The sequence below is a fragment of the Serinus canaria genome, chromosome 21, assembly GCF_022539315.1.
Source record: "Serinus canaria isolate serCan28SL12 chromosome 21, serCan2020, whole genome shotgun sequence".
In the NCBI taxonomy this organism is placed as follows: Eukaryota; Metazoa; Chordata; class Aves; order Passeriformes; family Fringillidae; genus Serinus; species Serinus canaria.
In genome coordinates this window covers 4644713-4663156 of record NC_066334.1, presented here as the reverse complement: position 1 = coordinate 4663156, position 18444 = coordinate 4644713, and the positions used below count along the sequence as shown (strand labels likewise).

The window sequence follows — 18444 nt, the reverse complement described above, 5'->3', positions numbered from 1 at the left end:
CAGTGACAGAGCTGCAAGGATCCCTCTTGGCAACTCCCAGCCTTGAGACAAACACCATAACCACATGTGGCTGCAAGGAGGAGGATGAGGATGATCCCGCACTCACCATCAGAAGGGCAAACACCCCATCCCTGGTGATATGCCCAAAGCTCCAGAGAACACTGGAATAGTCATTAAAAAACACTGTTTAACTGTGGTTGGAACCCTGGTCACTGAGAATTTCAGACTTTCTGTGCTGGCAGACACTGACCCCCAGGAGAACACTGCATTTGACCTGAGGCTATGGAGAAGCTTCCAAAATTGACTGATAGCACTGGGATTGTGGGAGTGGAGTTTGAACAGATGTGTGTAATATCACAGGGTGGAAAACTGAGAGTTTGGGGTTTTAGAATATAGGAATATATGTCAAACAAGATGGAGGTTTTAGGGTGGAGGCTGGTCCTTCTTCTTCTCCTTCTTCACCTTCTTCTCTCCTTTTTCACCTTGTTCTTCCTCTTCACCTTCTTCTCCACGGGTTTGGGTGGTTTTGTGGAATTGGATAAAAAAGTTCACATTGCAGGCACGGGTGGTTGGTTACTGGGTTAAAACTACAAATAATTTAGGTGTCATTTCTTAACTGGACAGTTTATCCTTAAAAGGCCTTGTAGAGAGAGAGATAGAGCTCCATTTTTAGTTTGTTGGAGTGAAGTGCTGCAGAACTCAGGGTTTGTGAGACTGTAACAGAGATGAGAACTAACAAACATCTGAGTCCCAACAAGAAATACCCTCTCACACATTTAATCCTTACCCTGGCAGAAAGAAGTTAAGACTTGACATTTAACCATTTTGGAAAGCTGATTTTTTCTTTTGCTTGACAGTGCAGTGCTCAACGCACAAAGTCTCAAAATTTAGGATAGGAAGGAAATTTCCTCAGGGAATGCCCAAGAGCTTTCCTTGAGAATCACAGGAAAACATCAGGGCTGTGGTGAAATGATGCTTTTCCAGCCAACAAGTGGGTGAAACAGTCAGGAAAAAACTCATGCAAGATCTCGAGGCAACAAACACAAGTTACTTGTTCTGAAACTGGAGGGATCTTTCTAGAACAGTCCACTGGGAGCTGCTCCCACCTCTGCACTGAGCTTCCCTGGGAGCTGGCTGCCCCATCGTGGCGTCACCTTCGGGCAGCCCAGAGGGTGAAATGGAGCTAAACTGTAAGTAAGGCTGAGCAGCCACGTTTCTCTGTTCTCACCCAGCCGAGTGTAAAATGGACACGGAGACACAGAATGCTCAATTAGGCTTCTGAAATCCACCTTTCCAAATCGTCCCATAAACCCACTAACAAGGTTATGGTTCCTCCAGGGGAGTGTGTGCTTCTCATAACTCATGAAATGCAGACATGGTTTATATTTCCCACTGGGGAATGCTGATGTCAAAAGCAGAAACGTTGTGAACAGGGGCACTGTCATGTGTGTGGTGCTTTGTTGGGGAGTAAGGATGCAGAACAAGCATCCATCTTCCTCTCTAAATCTGTTTAAAGATTTGCACAATGAAATTTTCTCTCTGTTCACTGATCTGGACAGAGCTGTGGTGATGGCCAGCTCCTCTCTTCATTCTTTTTCCCCTCACCTCCTCCTTTCCTCCCACTTTTCATTGAAGAAACTGCTCCAAGCTCCAAGAGCAATGGGACTGGTAGGAATACATCTCACAAAAACCTGGCAAACCTGGGGCAAAGAGCATCAACTGATGACACAGAGCAAGATACACAGTGGTGGCCCCTGGCCCAGCAGCTCCCTCTCACCCACCCTAACCCTCTGCTGAGCCCAGGGCTGTGGAGAGCCCCGGGCACCAATCTATTCCAACTGATGGATCCCAGGAAGGAGCACACTGCAGCCACCAATGGTGTCACAGGGCCTTCAGGTCAGTTACCAACTAAACATTCAGAGCTGTGATTAAATTACAGCCCCTTGTACAATCTGGGACCACCTGGCAGCAATTACAGCAGCACTGGCTGAACCGAGGGTCCCCCACGCACGTGGGCTGAGCTGGCTACAGCTTCTCCCTCCTGCTTGCAAGTTGGGAGCCCCCCTGGCTTCTCTTCCCATTCCAGCTAAAGCTGTAACTAATTAGTGACAGAAAAAGCAGGTCTGTGATTACACATTTCATTTCGTGTCATTATAACTGGCACCCCGTGCAGGCTTCCAAAATGGCTCCAAAATTCTTGGCACAAAACCGCCCACGCCGGCTCCAAAACACTAATTGTGCACTCAGAGAAAAAGGGATCACAGATGGAAACAGTGCAAGGCAGGGCTTGCAGTTTTGGGGCAGGACAGCTTGTGCACACCAGGAGATAAATCTGCAAAGTTATCAATTGTCAAAGGCAACTCAAAAGTCTGAGGCAGCCACACGAAATCCAAGCTGGGAACGGGTGGGGATTACCTTCCCAAAAGGACCCCAGAGCTGGTGGGTGTCAGCTTGTCACGCCTAAAAAATCAGTTCTAACCCACTGTACATGGAAATTTAATAACCACGTTGCTGTGTTCCTACTATTGAATCTCCCATACATCCAATATTGGCTCTGTTTTTTCCTACAGGAACACAATCGACTTCCTGATTTCTCCTCCGTGCTAAATCCTGCTCCTGGCTCACACAACACCTTCTGCCAAGGCTGCACTGACTGGGGAAGTTGTGATTAGGGAGGGTTTGTGATTAGGGAGGGTTTGTGATTAGGGAGGTTTGGTGAGGGTTTTAGGTGAATGTGCCATTCCCCAAATATTCCCATTTGCCATCAAAACACACCATCCTGCCAGACCTGCTTAAAGGGCCTTTTTCTATCAATTCTTTCACCACACAGGGACACCCTGGGTTAGGCCAAACCCTGCAAACTTTGCACCTCTGATGCCCTAGAGCTGAAATCCATGAGCCTCAGCACTGGCTCTTCTAAGGACATGATGATTTTTCAAACCCCCTCCCTCCAGAAGAGAAGATTATTTACAACACAAAGGTAGCATTGAAGCCCAAACACTCTCTCCTGGAACTAATGAGCCCGTGATGAAATGCTGCTTCACAAAGCCAGTTATCTTCTCATCTGACACCTCAGTCACTTTCCATGGCCACTATCCCTGGGGACTGCAGTGATCCCGGATCAATCCCCTGCTGGCAGAGCACTGGAACTTGGGAAGCTCTTGCCAAGCATCCTCCTCATCCTGATGCCTGTGGGGTGCAAATGCTTCCCTGCACAGCGAGGCAGGAACAACTTCCCATCTCCAGGAGTGTGCCAAGCTGTTCCAGGGCTGCAGCCTCCAGGATTTCCCAGCTCTGATCATGCAAGAGGGGCTGTATTTCTCTTAGTCCTTTCCTTCAGGCACTGTAAGAGGGAATGGGTTGCCCCAGCTCTGCCTGCACACCAACAGACAAAGCTGCACACTTCCTCCTTCGTGCCACTCCTGGGAGCAGCTGACCTTAATAAAGGCATTAAAAAGGAGAAAAATCTCCTGCCCTTATTCATTTCACTTCACAAAGCCGGTTATCTTCTCATCTGACACTTTAGTTGCTTTCCATGGCCACAGATCCCTGGGGACTGCAATGATCCCAGTTCCAGAGCACTGGAACTTGGGAAGCTCTTTGCCAAGCATCCTGCTCATCTTGATGCCTGTGGGGTGCAAATATTTCCCTGCACAACAATTTCCCATCTCCAGGTGTGTGCCAAGCTGTTCCAGGGCTGCAGCCTCCAGGATTTCCCAGCTCTGATCATGCAAGAGGGGTTGGTATTTCTTTCAGTCCTTTCCTTCAGGCACTGTAAGAGGGAATGGGTTGCCGGGCCAAATTACACAGTGGTTTGGTTTTTCCTGAATCTTTCACCTTAAACACCTAAAAACCACATTTTCATCAGGGTCCCAGCAGAGCCAGGCCTGGCTCCAAGGGAGCCCAACTCACCAGCAGCACTCAGCTCTCAGAGCAGCTCAGCTCAGACCCAAAGCACAACAATGGAAAATATTAGAAGCAATTTCAGCGACACAAATCAGGGGTTAGAAGACAGGGGTGTTATTCTTGGCAGTGCCCCAGATTTCCTGAATGAGCTGGACAATTCCCTGCTCTGTGCTGCAGGCTGGCACATATCGAGTGGAAATCATAATAACCTACTTCCCAGCCTGGGGGTGGGTGGGGGCTGCGGGTCTCCCCCTCTGTGCCCTCCAGGCCTCCTGCAAACGAGCTCCTAATTCAGAGCGACAGAGTTTAATGTGATGAAATTTGGGGAAAGGGTAATGACACTGTTCAGAGAAAGAATAAATTATGGGAAGCATCACCGCCTTCTGCTCAGAGGCCAGGCTGTGTCCTTTGTGAGAGCTCAGCCAGGCGGGATCCGAGGGAAGTAGGAGACATGAGACTGATTTAGGAGGAAGAGCCATGAAGAAAAGCAATGTTTGGGCTCCCCGAGGTGCAGCCCCCTGCCTGGGCAGAGATGTGCTCCCAGGGGAGCTCAGGATGGACTTTACCCAGCCCTGAGCTCCATCTGGGGTGAGAGGTTCAGGAGTTCAGCACAACCTTTCAGCTGACTAAACAAAGAGCCTGCAGCAGCCAGGAGGTGATGGACAAAGCAAAGCTGCCTCTCGGGGAAATTAAACTGTCAGCTGGACACATTTCCTGCCGAGCTTCCAACCTGCATCACAAACCTGAGCTGCCACCCCGTGATGGTGCACATGGCTGGGCTCTGGGGCCGTGCTGGGCTCCAGGATTGTGTTGGGCTCCAGGGCCGTGCCAGGTTCCAGGGCTGTGCCAGGCTCCAGAGTTGTGCTGAGCTCTAAGGTCATGCCAAGCTCCAGGATTGTGTTGGGCTCCAGGGCCTTGCCAGGCTCCAGGGCCATGCCAGGCTCCAGGGCCATGCCAGGCTCCAAGGACATGCCAGGCTGCAGGGACATGCCAGGTTCCAGGGCTGTGCCAGGCTCTAGGACTGAGCCAGGCTTCTAGGCTGTGCCAGGCTCTGGGGTTGTGCCAGTCATGAGTGCTGTGCCAGGCTCCAAGACATGCCAGGTTCCAGAGCTCTCTCAGGTTCCAGAGCTGTCACAGGCTTCAGGGCTGTGCCCAGCTCCAGGGACATGCCAGGCTCCAGGCCATGCCAGGGTCCAGAGCTGTGTCAGGTTCCAGGGACAAGCCAGGCTCCAGGGCTCTGCCAGGTCTGAGCACCCTGTCAGGTTCCAGGGCTGTGCCAGGCTCCAGGGCTGTGCCAGGCTCCGTGGTTGTGCCAGTGAAACAAGGACAGCAGATCCCAGGAGCACTCCTCCTGCTCACCAGGTGATGGGTGAAAACCCAGTGGAGCTGGCAGAAACAAACCCAGTCCAGTGTGGGGTAATTCACTCTGGAGCCTTTGAACAGGCCATTTGTGACTAACAGAAGCTTTTCTTTTAATGGGGTGATTACAATTCAGCTGCTTTCTGCTCAGCCTAGGGATGATCCCACGACTTCTCATCATGTCTCAGACTGATGCCTCCTCAAATGAGCATTAATTCCACTTCCTACCTAGGAGGGAGGAGAATTAGGGCCAGGTTTTACCTCTTTCCTACCTAGGAGGGAGGAGAATTAGAGCCAGGCTTTACCTCCACCTGAGCTGAAAATCAGACGACAGAAGGACCTCACCTGGATAAAAACTTGATTTCAGTACAACTTGAGAAAAGCAGCTCAGGCTGAGCTTCTCCAGGCCACAACAAAACAGTGACAGTGTCACCCACACCAAATCTAGTCATGGTTTATTCCTCTTGAGGCTCTCCACAGCTCTCCCTGGTGCCTTTGTGCCTCACCATGCCCTTTCTGAAGGTGCCAGGGGCTGGCCCAAGAGCACAGACAGGCTGGAGGGTGGCTGAGCTCCAGCTCCACCACACTCATCTAGAGTTCCAGACTCAGTTTTTCAACATCTGCAGCTGAAAGTGGAGATCTCAGAGCTTAGCAGACATGCAGGCCCCTCACCTAATCACTGAGGGCTTTACCTGAGTCATTGAACCCAGGTGGAATTTAAGCAGCATCTCAGAGGCCACTTGAAAGCAGGCAGCTCAGTCTGAGAGTTAAACTATCCGTGATCAGGCAGGGAAAGAACCTGATGCCATCCCAAAAATGCAAAGGGTGCCTTGACTTCTGACCCTTCTCCTTCCCAAAGAGATGAACAGAGGACAAAGGAACAGGACAGAGGGGAATGCAAGGCAGCAAATCCTCACCCTCTGCTACCACCAGAAGAGAAGGGACAAAAGACAAAACCCTGCCAGGGTCAGGGCTCCCTGCCTTCCCCTCTGGCAGCCCTGGGGGTGGCAGGAGCAAGGCTGGGTGTCACCATTTCAGAGGGCACAGAGGAGAGGAACAAATCCAAGTATTCTGTGAGAGCAGCCAGGTCTCTGTTTCTGTGTCATTGTCCATCTCTTTCTGAGCTCTTTGCTCCTAGCAGAGCCCACAGCCTGCCAGTACTGCCCTGGGGATGTTTCTTCACAAATTGCACCTGAGGAAGGGCAGGACAGCCCAGTCCTGCCTCAGCCAGCCTCCAACCTGTGCTGACAGGGAACACCCCCAGTGCAGGGGCTGCAACAAGGCAAATTCTTCTTCCAGGCACCAGGAGAGCTCTGAGGGCCCAAAGAGCTCCCCTGAGCTGGGACAGGGTGCTGGGACCTCCCATCCCATATCAGGGTGTAGGGTCACCATCAACGTCAGAGAGAGCCACGAGCTCAAAGCAGGGCTGGCACAGGGGGGTTACACACCAGCCTGCCCTGCTGAAAATTTCCCCTCACATGGGCTGGGGTGCCATTGCCACCCTCAGAAATGAAGGGATGGGACTATTTTGGGGCTAAGAACAATTTATTGCTCAGATCAACATCAGTCTCAGAGGCTGTGATATTTTAGAGGAGCAAGCACTCGGCCATAGAAGCTCAAGAGCAGCCACAAGTTTATTGCTACAACACAATATAGAGCTTTCTAACCCAAAAGACAGTTGCCACAGGGTTTATTTTGCTTTTCTAACCCATCACCTTTACTTACTTCTGCTGCACTGTGGATACTTTGTCCAATGGCTTCTGTCTCACTTACACAGAGTTATATAACTATAAAACTAAATATATATATATATATATATATATATTTATATAAATATATATAAATATATAAATATATTATATATATGTATATATACACATATATACATATATATGTATGTTATATATATGTTATATATGTTATATACATATATATGTGTTATATATGTTATATACATATATATGTATACATGTTATATGTATATAACATATATAGCATATGTTGTATGTATATGTTTATATATATAACATATAAATAACACACACACATATATGTGTGTGTGTTATATATATGTTATATAAATAAAAAACACATATATATATCTATATACATAACTTATATATATATATATATTTTATATATAAAAGATGCTTCTGTTGTAACTTCTAAAATTTTAGCTCATTCTACACAAACACACCCCTTCATTACAAACCCTCACCACCTCACCAATACAGTTTCCCACTTACTTAAGGCATATTCTATCTTACAACTATAGAACACAAATTTATGATTTTCCTGCCTAATGTCTGTGTATTGTGTTTTCACATCACTCCAAGCTTCTTCCAAGGCTGCAGCTCAAACCCTTCAGTGTCTGTGGAAGTTTCTGTCTTTCCCATTCCCACAGTGGGGTATTTTTATTTTGGAGGAGAATGGATGGCCAGCAAAGAGCAAACAGAACCCTGCAGTGAGGAGATGCCAGTCCCCAAGGGAGAGCAAGATGTCCCCACTGCAGAGATTCCACTGCCCAGCAGCCCTAATTAAACTGTCAGCAGAGATGCCCTTCCATCCTGGAACACCACCAATGATCCCTGCAGGCAGAGAGGGAGGGCCACAGATGCTGCTGATGTTCTGGCACAGCTCTGTGGCATTCAGCAGGGCCACAGCAGCAAGCACAGCCTGACCCCAGACTCCACACACCAACCAGAGGAGCTTCCAGCACCCATAAATGCAGGAATAAATGCAGGAATAAATGCACACAGCCCTGCCCCAGCACCTCCCTGATGGTCACAGCTCCCTCCCAGATCTTCCTCCACCTCCTCTGCTCCACAAGGACACACTGAGGAGGCCAAAGCCACCAGCAGGAAAAGCCATCACACCCCTGCAAACCCAGAGCCTGGGATGAGGGTTTAGTTACACAGAGCCCAGGCACACTCCCTGACACGGGAAATAGAATTAAAATCTTTTAAAACACTCTCAGTTATCCTATCTCGGTAAAGCTGGGAACAATCCCTGCACCCTGGGGCACCTGCAGGGGCCAGGCATACTGGGGTGCAGAAATGATGAATTTGACTCCATGTGCTCCGAAGGTTATATTATATTATATTATATTATATTATATTATTATATATATTATATTATATTATATTATATTATATATATTATATTATATTATTATATTATATTATATTATATTATATTATATTATATTATATTATATTATATTATATTATATATTGAAAGGATACTCACTGAATGCTAAAAGATAACAATGAAAACTCCTGACTCTCTCCAGAGTCCCAACACAGCCTGGCCCTGTTTGGCCAAAGAGTCAAAAACAACTCACACCAGAATCCAATCCCGTTTGCCCCTGGGATGCTCCTCCAGCTGCTGCCTGTGGGGTCTGGAAGCAGAGAGCACAATTCCCACCTGAGCCCCAACCTGGTGAGGTGTGAATTCCCCCAGCTAACCTGCTGGCTGCTCTGCTGCTGCTCTCAGGGGCTCAGAAGACAATTCACAGAACAATATAATTTTATTTTATGCCCCCTGCCTGTGCTGAGGGCCAGCAGAGATCAGCTCCTTGCTGTGCCTGCAGCACTGAGGTACATAAATACCTATTTTTGTGTCCCAGGAACAGGGTTACAGCATGTCCTGGGTGGGAACCCAGGGGTATCCAGTTGGGTTTGAAGAGCTGAGTGGGGATTGTGCTCATCTCCAGGTCATGATCCACCTCAACCTCCCCAGCAGCAATTCCTGCAGGAGTTTCTGGGCTGGTGTCACTCTGCTTTTGTCCCTCTCTTCTCCCCTCCAGCCCAACCCTGCAGTGAGCAGCCCCTGAGGACCACTCCCAGCCCTGCTGGTGGGAAGGATGAGCTCAGAGCGTGCCCTGAGCAGCTCTATTTCCTCTTCTCTGCTTCCTTCCTGCATGGAATTACTCACTTCCTTGGCAGGAAAACTCATTACAGAGGGTGCTTTTCTGAGTTCAGCTGAGGTTATTATCTGCTCACTGACAGGGGTTACAAGGCACCCGTGGAGCTTCCTCTCCCCTGTGGGTTGTTCTCCTGTGCCACAGCTTGGGATAGGAAGAATAAAGCCTGGTTGTTTGACACACCTTTTTATCCTTTTTTTTTTTTAAATAAAAAAGCTTTGCTACAAGCATCAAAGCCCAGGGAAGGCACAGACAGGCTCTGCACAGAACAAAAGGCAAGCAGCTGTGAGAGACACCTTCCTGCCTTGGAGGTCAATCCCGACCCTGAGTGCCTCCACAAGGAGCTGGCTCTGATTCCCCCGATGGCAGGGCAGGCCAGACCCCAAAATGCTCTGCTGCTTCTCCTGCCTAGCACTAAAATCACTAAAATCACTAAAATCACTAAAATCACTAAAATCCAAAGCTGCTTTTCTGGGGGAAGGTGGAGAGCACCTCCAAGGTGTAAATCAGAGAAGAAGCAGGCACTGATCTGAAGCGTAAATAAATAAAAGCGACACATTTTTTGCCCCGGAAATTTGGTGTTGTGTGTTTGTGAGAATTGAAACACAGATAATACTTCTGAAGCTGATTTTTAAAAAGCTCCCTTGGCAGAACATGAGGTTGTATGGAATAAGCTAAAAGTTGAGAAGTTATAACAGAAGCATCTGTGTGCAAGTGAGACAGCAGCCATTGGATGAAAACATCCAGGGTGCAGCAGAAGGAAGTGAAGGTGATGGGTTAGAAAAGCAAAATAATTGATCCCACAGCACCAGGAGGGTGCAGGGCTTTGCACAAGGCAACATTTGGTGCTGCTGAACCAAACCTAAGTTTGGTTCAATTCAGGTTTTTCCTTGCTCTCTGCACCTCAGAAGAGGTTCCCAGTGAAATGTTTCCCCAGCTGGACGTGGCTGCAGGGTCTGGGGAGTGACAGCAGCTCTCCTGTGTCAGACAGAGAATCTGGAGGGAAATGGGGAACGTGGGGCCCGCGGGGATAAAGCTGCCTCTGTCTTCCTCAACAACAGCAGAAAATCATCTTACAGGCTGATATTTGCACATCCCCGTCATGTGCAAACCTGAATGCATCTCACAGCTTCCCCCACAGCTGGGGAGGACACGCTCCCCTGCCTGCCTGGAAGGGAATTGCCCTGGAAGAGAGCAGGAATCCAGCCACAGGATCCCAAAGCCCCAAGTTCTGGGTCTCCACACCAGTGCCACCCCTTCTCTGTGGCTGTGTCCCCTCCTCCAGGCTGCCACTGCCCTGGAATCACCAGAACCACCACCCTGAGCCCAGCTCACCCTCTGGATCCAGGAGGGAGCAGGCAAAGGGAGGATGCAGAGATCCCAAACCTCTCTCAGGGGCAGCTGCAACTCAGCCAGCCCTAAAATAACAAACCCAGCCCCTGAGAAACCTTCTCAAAGCAGCTTCCAGAGCTTCTGCCAGTGGCACCATTGGAAACATCAATCTGGCCTTGATTTTAAACATTTAGCAGCATTTGGCAAGGGGATGAATGGCTGAGACACTCTGAATGTAGAAATTCTCCAGGAATGGAAAGCACTGCACAGTGCTTCCCAGGGAGCCAGAGCAGCTTCCTTGTGATGCAAGAAAATAATAATAATAATAATAATAATAATAATAATAATAATAATATAATAATAATAATAATAATAATAATAATAATAATAATAATAATATATAATATGATTAATATAATATAATATAATATAATTTTATATAATATAATTTTATAATTATTGCTAATATTAATGATAATAATAATTTTACAATTATTGATAATACTAACACTGTTGCTTATTCATATTATTACTATAAATAAATTAATAATATAATTCTTACATTTATTATTATTATTATTATTATTGTTGTTGTTGTTGTTGTTGTTGTTGTTGTTACACCAGGGAAAAAAACTAATAAAATCCCATGACAGTTATTTTTAAGCACATTTTTAAAGACATTTTTAGAGCATTTCCTGCAGGCACAGGACTTGAAACGAGCCAAACCCCAGGAAGTTGAGCAGAGCAGAGTGACACTTACTGTGCAGGCAGCCAGCATCCCCTGCCAGCTGGGACCATCCTGGGCAGCACCTGTAGGTGGTCTGGGACCTCAGCTGGTACACCTGCCTGTAGCCTGTGTAATACACAACCCTGAAACACAAAAACACAGCCCAAGTCAGCTCCTGCAGGGCAGGGAAAACGGGAAGAACAGAATTTGTAGCCATGGGTGCAAATAAAATGAAATTTGCAAAAGTGCTGCCATTGTTTTCCACGTGGCCTGGCAGTGATCACTGATGCTAAGAAAATACTCCTAATTTACTCTAATTAGAAACACAAGAGGCAACACCCAGGTTTTCACAACACCCCAAATTTTTTTTTTCTCCTTTTCTAGACTATTCACAGCTCTGAGCTCCTCCCTTACACGGCTTGCTCTCAAAGGAAATGTAAATTTTAAGAACAGGTATTTCTGCCTTAGTGAGGAGGAGCAGGTGTCTCTAAGGGGCTGCTGAGCTAAAAAATCAACATAATCCTGCTGGCTACTCCAAGCTACTCCAAGAGCTGTGCTGGACACAGCAAGGCTCCACAGCTTGGCAGGGAGCACTGAGGGTCCCTTTAACACTCCCAGGAGCTCCCTCCAGGGTGGGAGCTGGGGGAGTAAAGCAGGGACTGATCTGAAGCGTAAATAAATAAAAGCGACACATTTTTTGCCCCGGAAATTTGGTGTTGTGTGTTTGTGAGAATTGAAACACAGATAATACTTCTGAAGCTGATTTTTAAAAAGCTCCCTTGGCAGAACATGAAACTGCTCCACCAAATCGAATCAGGCAAACAACAACAAATATTTGGCACGGCAGATGTGTTGTGCATGTCCACTGAAAATATTTATCCTAACTCAGTCGACTTGTTTGATTTTGTCTGGATGTTCCTACAAAAAAACACCAACCCAAATAACAGTGAACCTTTAATCCCTGGGAAGGAAACCTTCAGCAACTCCTGCGTGCCAAGCAGCACGTGGAAACACAAATGAGAAATATAAAAGCAGATACCAATTTGTTTTGTTTTGTTTTCTATGGGTTGTTAACAAATTATGAAGGAAATTGCTGTGTTCCAGAAGCAGCTGAGAAAGCAATTCACAGGCACCAGGCTGCAGCCCACTGAGATCCTCCTGGTACCAGGAGCTCTCTCCAGCCCAGCCCAGGAAGGAGAAGGGGAGATGGTGGATGCAGGGTGGTGTGAACATGACAAGGATGGGGAGGAAAAGCTCAAAATGGTGATGTGGGACAGCTCAGGGCTCCCTGTGCCCCAGCAGTGCCCTGAGCAGCCACATCCCACCCTCCTGGGTGGCTCTGTTGGACACTCCAGGCCCCTCAGGACAGGCAAATATTGTGACAGCCTCAGTGCCTCTGGGTATCTGGGTGCTGCAGACGGGAAAGAGCCACACAGGAGATACTTTATCTTCAGTGTTTCTCTTTTCTTTTGTGCTTTAAGGAGTCCCTGGCACAGAAAACAGGGAATGAGCCAGAACTAATGGAACCCAGGGAATCCTGCTGTGTCCTGCTGCTGGAAAATCCCCTTCCAGTCCCTCTGGGATAGCACTGGGATTCCTTCAAGCTTGGTTATGGAGGGCTGAGCAAAGCTACCTGCTGTCTTTACTCACTGGGAAGCTGCACAAAGGGATGCACAAACACCCCTTGCCCAGGAACACAGCTCGAGGATGCTCCAGCTGAGCAGATGCTGCTTCTCCCAGTCACCTCCAGGAACTCAAAGGCCAGTTTAAGGCCAGATCCTGGAGTTGGGAATGCACTCCTGAGCTGCCAGAGCTGGGTCCAGCTGGAGCAGCTCCAGCATCCCTGCGAGCGCCGACACCGCACGCTCTGATGCCCGGCACAAGGGAGCTTGGCAGGACAGCTCCCAGCTCCTGGAAAAGCTTGCTGCAATGGGAACTCCCAGAAGTTTAGAGAGAGCAGATCTGGGACAAAACCTTGCCCAGGGAATGTTCTGCTGATAGTCTTTTCCCTGTCTGGATTTCACACCTCCTCGGGTGAGATCCCTCAGTGGCTTCCCTTCTGTGCTTCCATCAGGATCAGTTTTAGCACTGGATTGTTCTGATATTTGTAATGCAGCAGCACTGAAAGTTATTTCACTTCAGTCCCTTGATTTGTGATGTCAAACCCATCCTTTAAGGAGCTGAAGGGACTGCTGGGGCTGAAGACTCCCAGCCTTTGAAGTGGAAGCAGACAGGGCACCCATCCTTTCAAAGCCTCCCCTGCAAACACAGCCAAGAGTCAGACTCTGTTTGCTCCTTTGTTACCAGGACACAGATCTCATCACCAGGGTAATTACTGGCAATTACAGGTTAGGAGGAATTCCTAAAGACAGGACTTAAAAGCTGTCTTGAGTCCAAAATGTTTCTTTGAAACGACAACTACCATTTTTATTCTGCAAAGGCTTGTAACTCCCTAATGAGGCCGGAAGAGGAAGAGCAGGTGGAGGGTGGAAGCAGCTTGGGCACGTTGTAGTTTGGCTGCTGCACAAGTAAGAAAAGTTCCTTTTCATTGCATTTGCAGGGTGCCCGTGGCAGGGAGGAAGGATGAATCTGATTCCAAGTTCTCAGAAGGCTAATTTATTACTTTATGATACTATGTTATATTAAATACTATACTAAAGAATACAGAAAAGATACTTATTCAATGCTAAAAAGATAATAATAAAAACTCATGATTGGCCATTCAGGGGCTTTCTACTACTACAGATTTATTATTTATTATTTTATTATGTATTATTATTATTTACTACCTCTCGTTATCATAGGTGGTTAACGTTTTAGAATCACTCCCTTTTCCCTCAGCGTTAAGAAAAAAAACACAACTTTAAAGTCTCTTACTTCACTAAGACTCTTCTAAGAGAAATCCTTAATGTTTTGGAAGCGCCTCTGGAAGTTTCCATCCCTCCATTTCCCAGCAGGAGCAGGGAGGAGCACCCACCTGCGCTCGTAGCCCGCGCACCAGCGGCGGCCCCCGCAGTCCTGCTGCCACACGCGGGCAGCGCGGCTCAGCGCCTGCACGCACGGCTGCCGCAGCCCCACCACCCCCAGCTGCTGCTCTGCACACACGTTCGGCCTGGAAAAGAGAAATGCAGGGGTGTCAGGGATGCAGGGGGATGCAGGGGGATGCAGGGGGTCACAGCTGCCACAGCCCCACGACCCCTAGCTCCTGCTCTGCACAAACATTCGGCCTGGAATACAGAAATGCAGGGGTGTCGGGGATGCAGGGGAGCCAGAGGGATGCAGGGTGCAGGGGGTCACAGCTGCCACAGCCCCACAACCCACAGCTCCTGCTCTGCATACACATTGGGCCTGGAAAAGAGAAACACAGGGGTGTCAGGGATGCAGGGGAGCCAGAGGGATGCAGGGGATCCAGAGGGGTAGAGGGGATTACAGCTGTGAGGGGCTGCTGCAGACCTATGACCTCCAGTTCCTGCTCCACACACACATTTGGCCTGGAACACAGAAATGCAGGGGTCTCAGGGATGCAGGGGAGCCAGAGGGATGCAGGGGGTCACAGCAGCCACAGCCCCACGACCCTCAGCTCCTGCTCCCCACAAACATTGGTCCTGGAACACAAAAATGCAGGGGTGTCAAGGATGCAGAAGTGTCAGGGATGGAGGGGAGCCAGAGGGATGCAGGGGGTCACAGCTGCCACAGCCCCACGACCCCCAGCTGCTGCTCTGCACACACATTTGTCCTGGAACACAAAAATGCAGGGATGGGAGGGATGCAGGGGATGCAGAGGGATGCAGAGAGTGCCTCAGGTTTAGCTGGGAGATCTGTTCATGGTGAGTGAGTGTCCCTGCATGGCTGATCAAACTTCATCATCCCATGGGGAGATGCTCCGCCCAGGGGAGGAGCCAAGCATTCCTACCTGGATACAATCTAAGGTTTGGAATAACAGAGACAGCCTTTCCTGCTGGATCCCCAGAGGAAGACCAGGCTCATCTCCAGCAGCCCTGGTGCTTCAGAGGAAAAGAGGAAAACTCCCCCCTTGTGCAGGATCCCTGCTCCAGCAGAACCACAGCTGGCACTGCAGGAGGGCTGAGCCACCATGGAATGGCACAATGGCACTGCTGCCACCACCCTGACCCACAGGGGTCAGCTCCTGTTCTGACTCTGCCAGTGGTTTGTTTTCCTTTTTATTTTTAGGTACTCTTGCGTTTGTATTCTTAATTTTCCTAGTAAAGAACTGTTTATCCTATTCCCATATCTTTGCCTGAGAGCCCCTTAATTTCAAAATTATAATAATTCAGAGGGAGGGGGGTTGCATTTTCCATTTCAAGGAAGGCTCCTGCCCTCCTTAGCAGACACCTGTCTTTTCAAACCAAGACAGGGGTCACAGCTGTGAGGGGTGCAGTGTTCCCACTGCCTGGATTTCCTACTGGCAGGGCAGGAAGGGCTTGGGCAACCTCCTGCATCCACCCCCTCAAGGAGTTAATCACTGCAGGGAAAAGAAACAGTGCCAGGCCCACCAGCCACAGGGGTGGTTTCATGCTCATTCAGAGCTAAGGGTTGTGAGGCTAATTCCAATAAATCAAAGAAATGTACTTTGTTTCTTCTCTAATCCCAACTCTTTCTCCAAGCACAAGTCAGTGGGTTTAAGTAAGAATGAAGAGTGAGACATTTGTCCCTGACTCCATGAGTCACTTGCTATTTGGGGCTGATTCTGCTGCTTCCAACGGGACCCAGAATTTTCTTAGAGACACTTTCTATTAAAAAAAAAGTGAAAATAACTCATTTGGACGTGGTGAAGCTTAGAGGTCACAGCTGGCATCCGACTTCTCCAGGCTGCTCAATTCCAACCCCGGCATGCTGGCACAGGGCTCTGCCCCAGTGCCCGGTCCAAGAAGTCCTGAAAGTAACTGCCAGGGCAGGAGCACAAAACCCTGACGTGGGGAGAAAAAGCTGCTTCTTCCAAAACCTTTATCTTGTAAAGGACATGCTTTTTTGTAAAGAATTAAACCCCTCAGGGAGGGCGGCTTGGAGTCTGCACCCCTCACCATGGACAAAGGGAATTCCAGTGATCCCCTGGCTCTGAGAGACCATCTTCTGGCAGGAGGCCAAATTTGCAAGGAAGTCTTCCAGAGCAGCCAAATGATTAACACCAAACTGTAACTGTAAAATGTAATTAAAAAGAGCAGCCTACGTGCTGCTGGAGTAACAGCAGCAGGCGGGGAGGAACGTGGAATAAGAAAGATTTGTGAAGTGAAATAAAAGCAGCAGGTCTTGGAAGAAAGGGCAAAGTATTCACACAGGAATCATTTCTTGCCCTCAGACAAGTTTCAGCTAAACCAAGGAGTTTCCTCCTACAAGAAAAGACTATCCACATTTACAATTTTCTATTCCCCTTTCTGCACATCTAGAAGAAAATAAAGAAACCCACAACAGCTTCCTCCCCACTGCCCCTTCACTCTCTGATTTGAAAACTGCATTTGGCTCCTGCTTTTCCACTCCCTGCCCGACAAAGCCCCTCCGGAGCTCTTTTCTTCCTACTCACATGTGGGGCTGCAGTTTGCTACCAGCAGCCAGCGGGGACATTCGCAGCGCCACGATGAGTGACAGTGCCACGGCAGGAAACTCCATCCTGCTCTCCCTCCAGGTGCTTCCAGCGGTTATCCCGGGAATCCCGCAGCCTCCTCCAGCACAGCTCCACGGTTCCTCCTCCCCACGCAGGCTCCTGCTCCCAACGTGCCGGTGTCTGTCTGTCCCTGCAGAGGACAAAGCTGTGGGAGCACAGGAGAGTCCTGGCAGGAGGAGAGCGGATTTATCCTTCCTGGATGCTTCCTCCCTCTCGGGTTCCGCTCAGCGACTTTCTTCACTCCATTGGAAAATACAGCGCAGGTTGCAGCTGGATTTTTCCCCAAACCAAGCCTGGCTTCTCACGCTCGTTTGCTCGCAGTGAAATGCACTGAAGTGACTTTTCCTCCGGGGATTTGCTTCCTGACAAAGCCCGAGGACCTGGGGGCTCACAGGACCTGTGTTGTGCCCAGCAGAGCAGCCCCAAGTGGGCTGAGCTGCTCCGGAGCTGCCATCCCCTTCGCGAGGCACTTTGAAATCCAGCCCTTGGCAAAGGGAAGGAGAAGGAGGAAGGAGGGGTGTTCTTCTGGCAGGAGAATCTCACCTCGCAGGAGCTCTTCCCGAAGCAGGCAGGGTGATCCTTCACTGCATGCAGAGAGGTGCGGGCATCCTCCTGCCGCAGCTCCGGAGCCGGGGGAGAGGAACTCCGCACACACACACGCACCAGAGCGGCTTCCCTGCGGGTCAGGGCAGTAACAAAACTTCCCCCTGCCTTTCCCAGGTCCAGCTCCTTTCCCTCACATGCTCTCCTGCCTCTTTCCTCGCTGTCAGTCAGAAATCCCTCCCACGAGCTGTGCCCAGCCCCGAGCAGAGGAGGGGGAGGATGCAGGGATGGAGCAGCGGTGCCTGGGGGCTGCTTCTCCACACGCAGCTCTCCTGCACTACCCAAGGCTGTGTGCCCAAATCCCTTTCCCAGAAGCTCGAGAAACATCCCACAGAGATTCAATCTTGCCCATGCACTCCAGCAAATAACTGATTGCTTCCCAAGGAAATTCTGCTGGCAGGGACACCTCCAACTGCACACAGCAGCTGGCACAGCGGGATGGGGAGGAGGAGAGCAGGGATGCTGCACTAAACATCTCAAGCACCTGCCAGCAAACCCTCCCCAAGGGCCAGGAGGAACCAGAGCAGCAGCCTGGCACCTCTGAGCTGCCCCAGGGCCCTCCAGAGCTCACTTGGCCTGGGGCAGGTGCTGATTTCCATCAGAGAAGCAGGATAAGAAGGAAGAAGGCTGGGGTTGTTTCATGGACATATTTTGTGGCTGAAGGACAACCATTAATCAAGACTAAAGTCCCCAAGGGCCATGCCCAAAAGCTGCTGGCTCTTGGAAAGAACTGAAGCAGCTGCTCCTTACACCAGAACCCTCCCAAGGTCACAGCAGTGCCATAAATCCTCAAGTAAGAGAAAAGAGCAGGTGAGGGGGGTTAATGCTTCCACTTAGCAGTAAAATGTCAGCCAAGCTTAACGGATGGGAAGAAAACATCATTCATTCTTCCTTGAGAAGAAAGGCAGCTACATAAAGATGTTTTACAACAACAGAGAGAGCTCCAGGATACCATAAATCCAGGCCTCTCTT

At 49.2% G+C, this 18444-nt stretch overlaps 1 protein-coding gene across 3 annotated transcripts in view; it reads right to left on the bottom strand.

The window, feature by feature from the left end:
• The window catches only part of MEGF6 (multiple EGF like domains 6), a 96023-nt gene extending 78295 nt beyond the window's left edge, over nucleotides 1-17728 (bottom strand). For 2 of the 3 annotated variants that reach the window (XM_050982314.1, XM_050982315.1), the window contains exons 1-3: nucleotides 16789-17728; nucleotides 14227-14361; nucleotides 11283-11392 (exon numbers count right to left, since the gene is read on the bottom strand). In XM_050982314.1, the coding sequence (XP_050838271.1) occupies nucleotides 11283-11392; nucleotides 14227-14361; nucleotides 16789-16874 (331 nt within the window). In that variant the 5' untranslated portion in view covers nucleotides 16875-17728. The remainder of the gene's footprint in view (nucleotides 1-11282; nucleotides 11393-14226; nucleotides 14362-16788) is intronic. The other variant, XM_030231176.2, reaches the window with a different exon arrangement.
• Nucleotides 17729-18444: the final 716 nt, after the last annotated feature.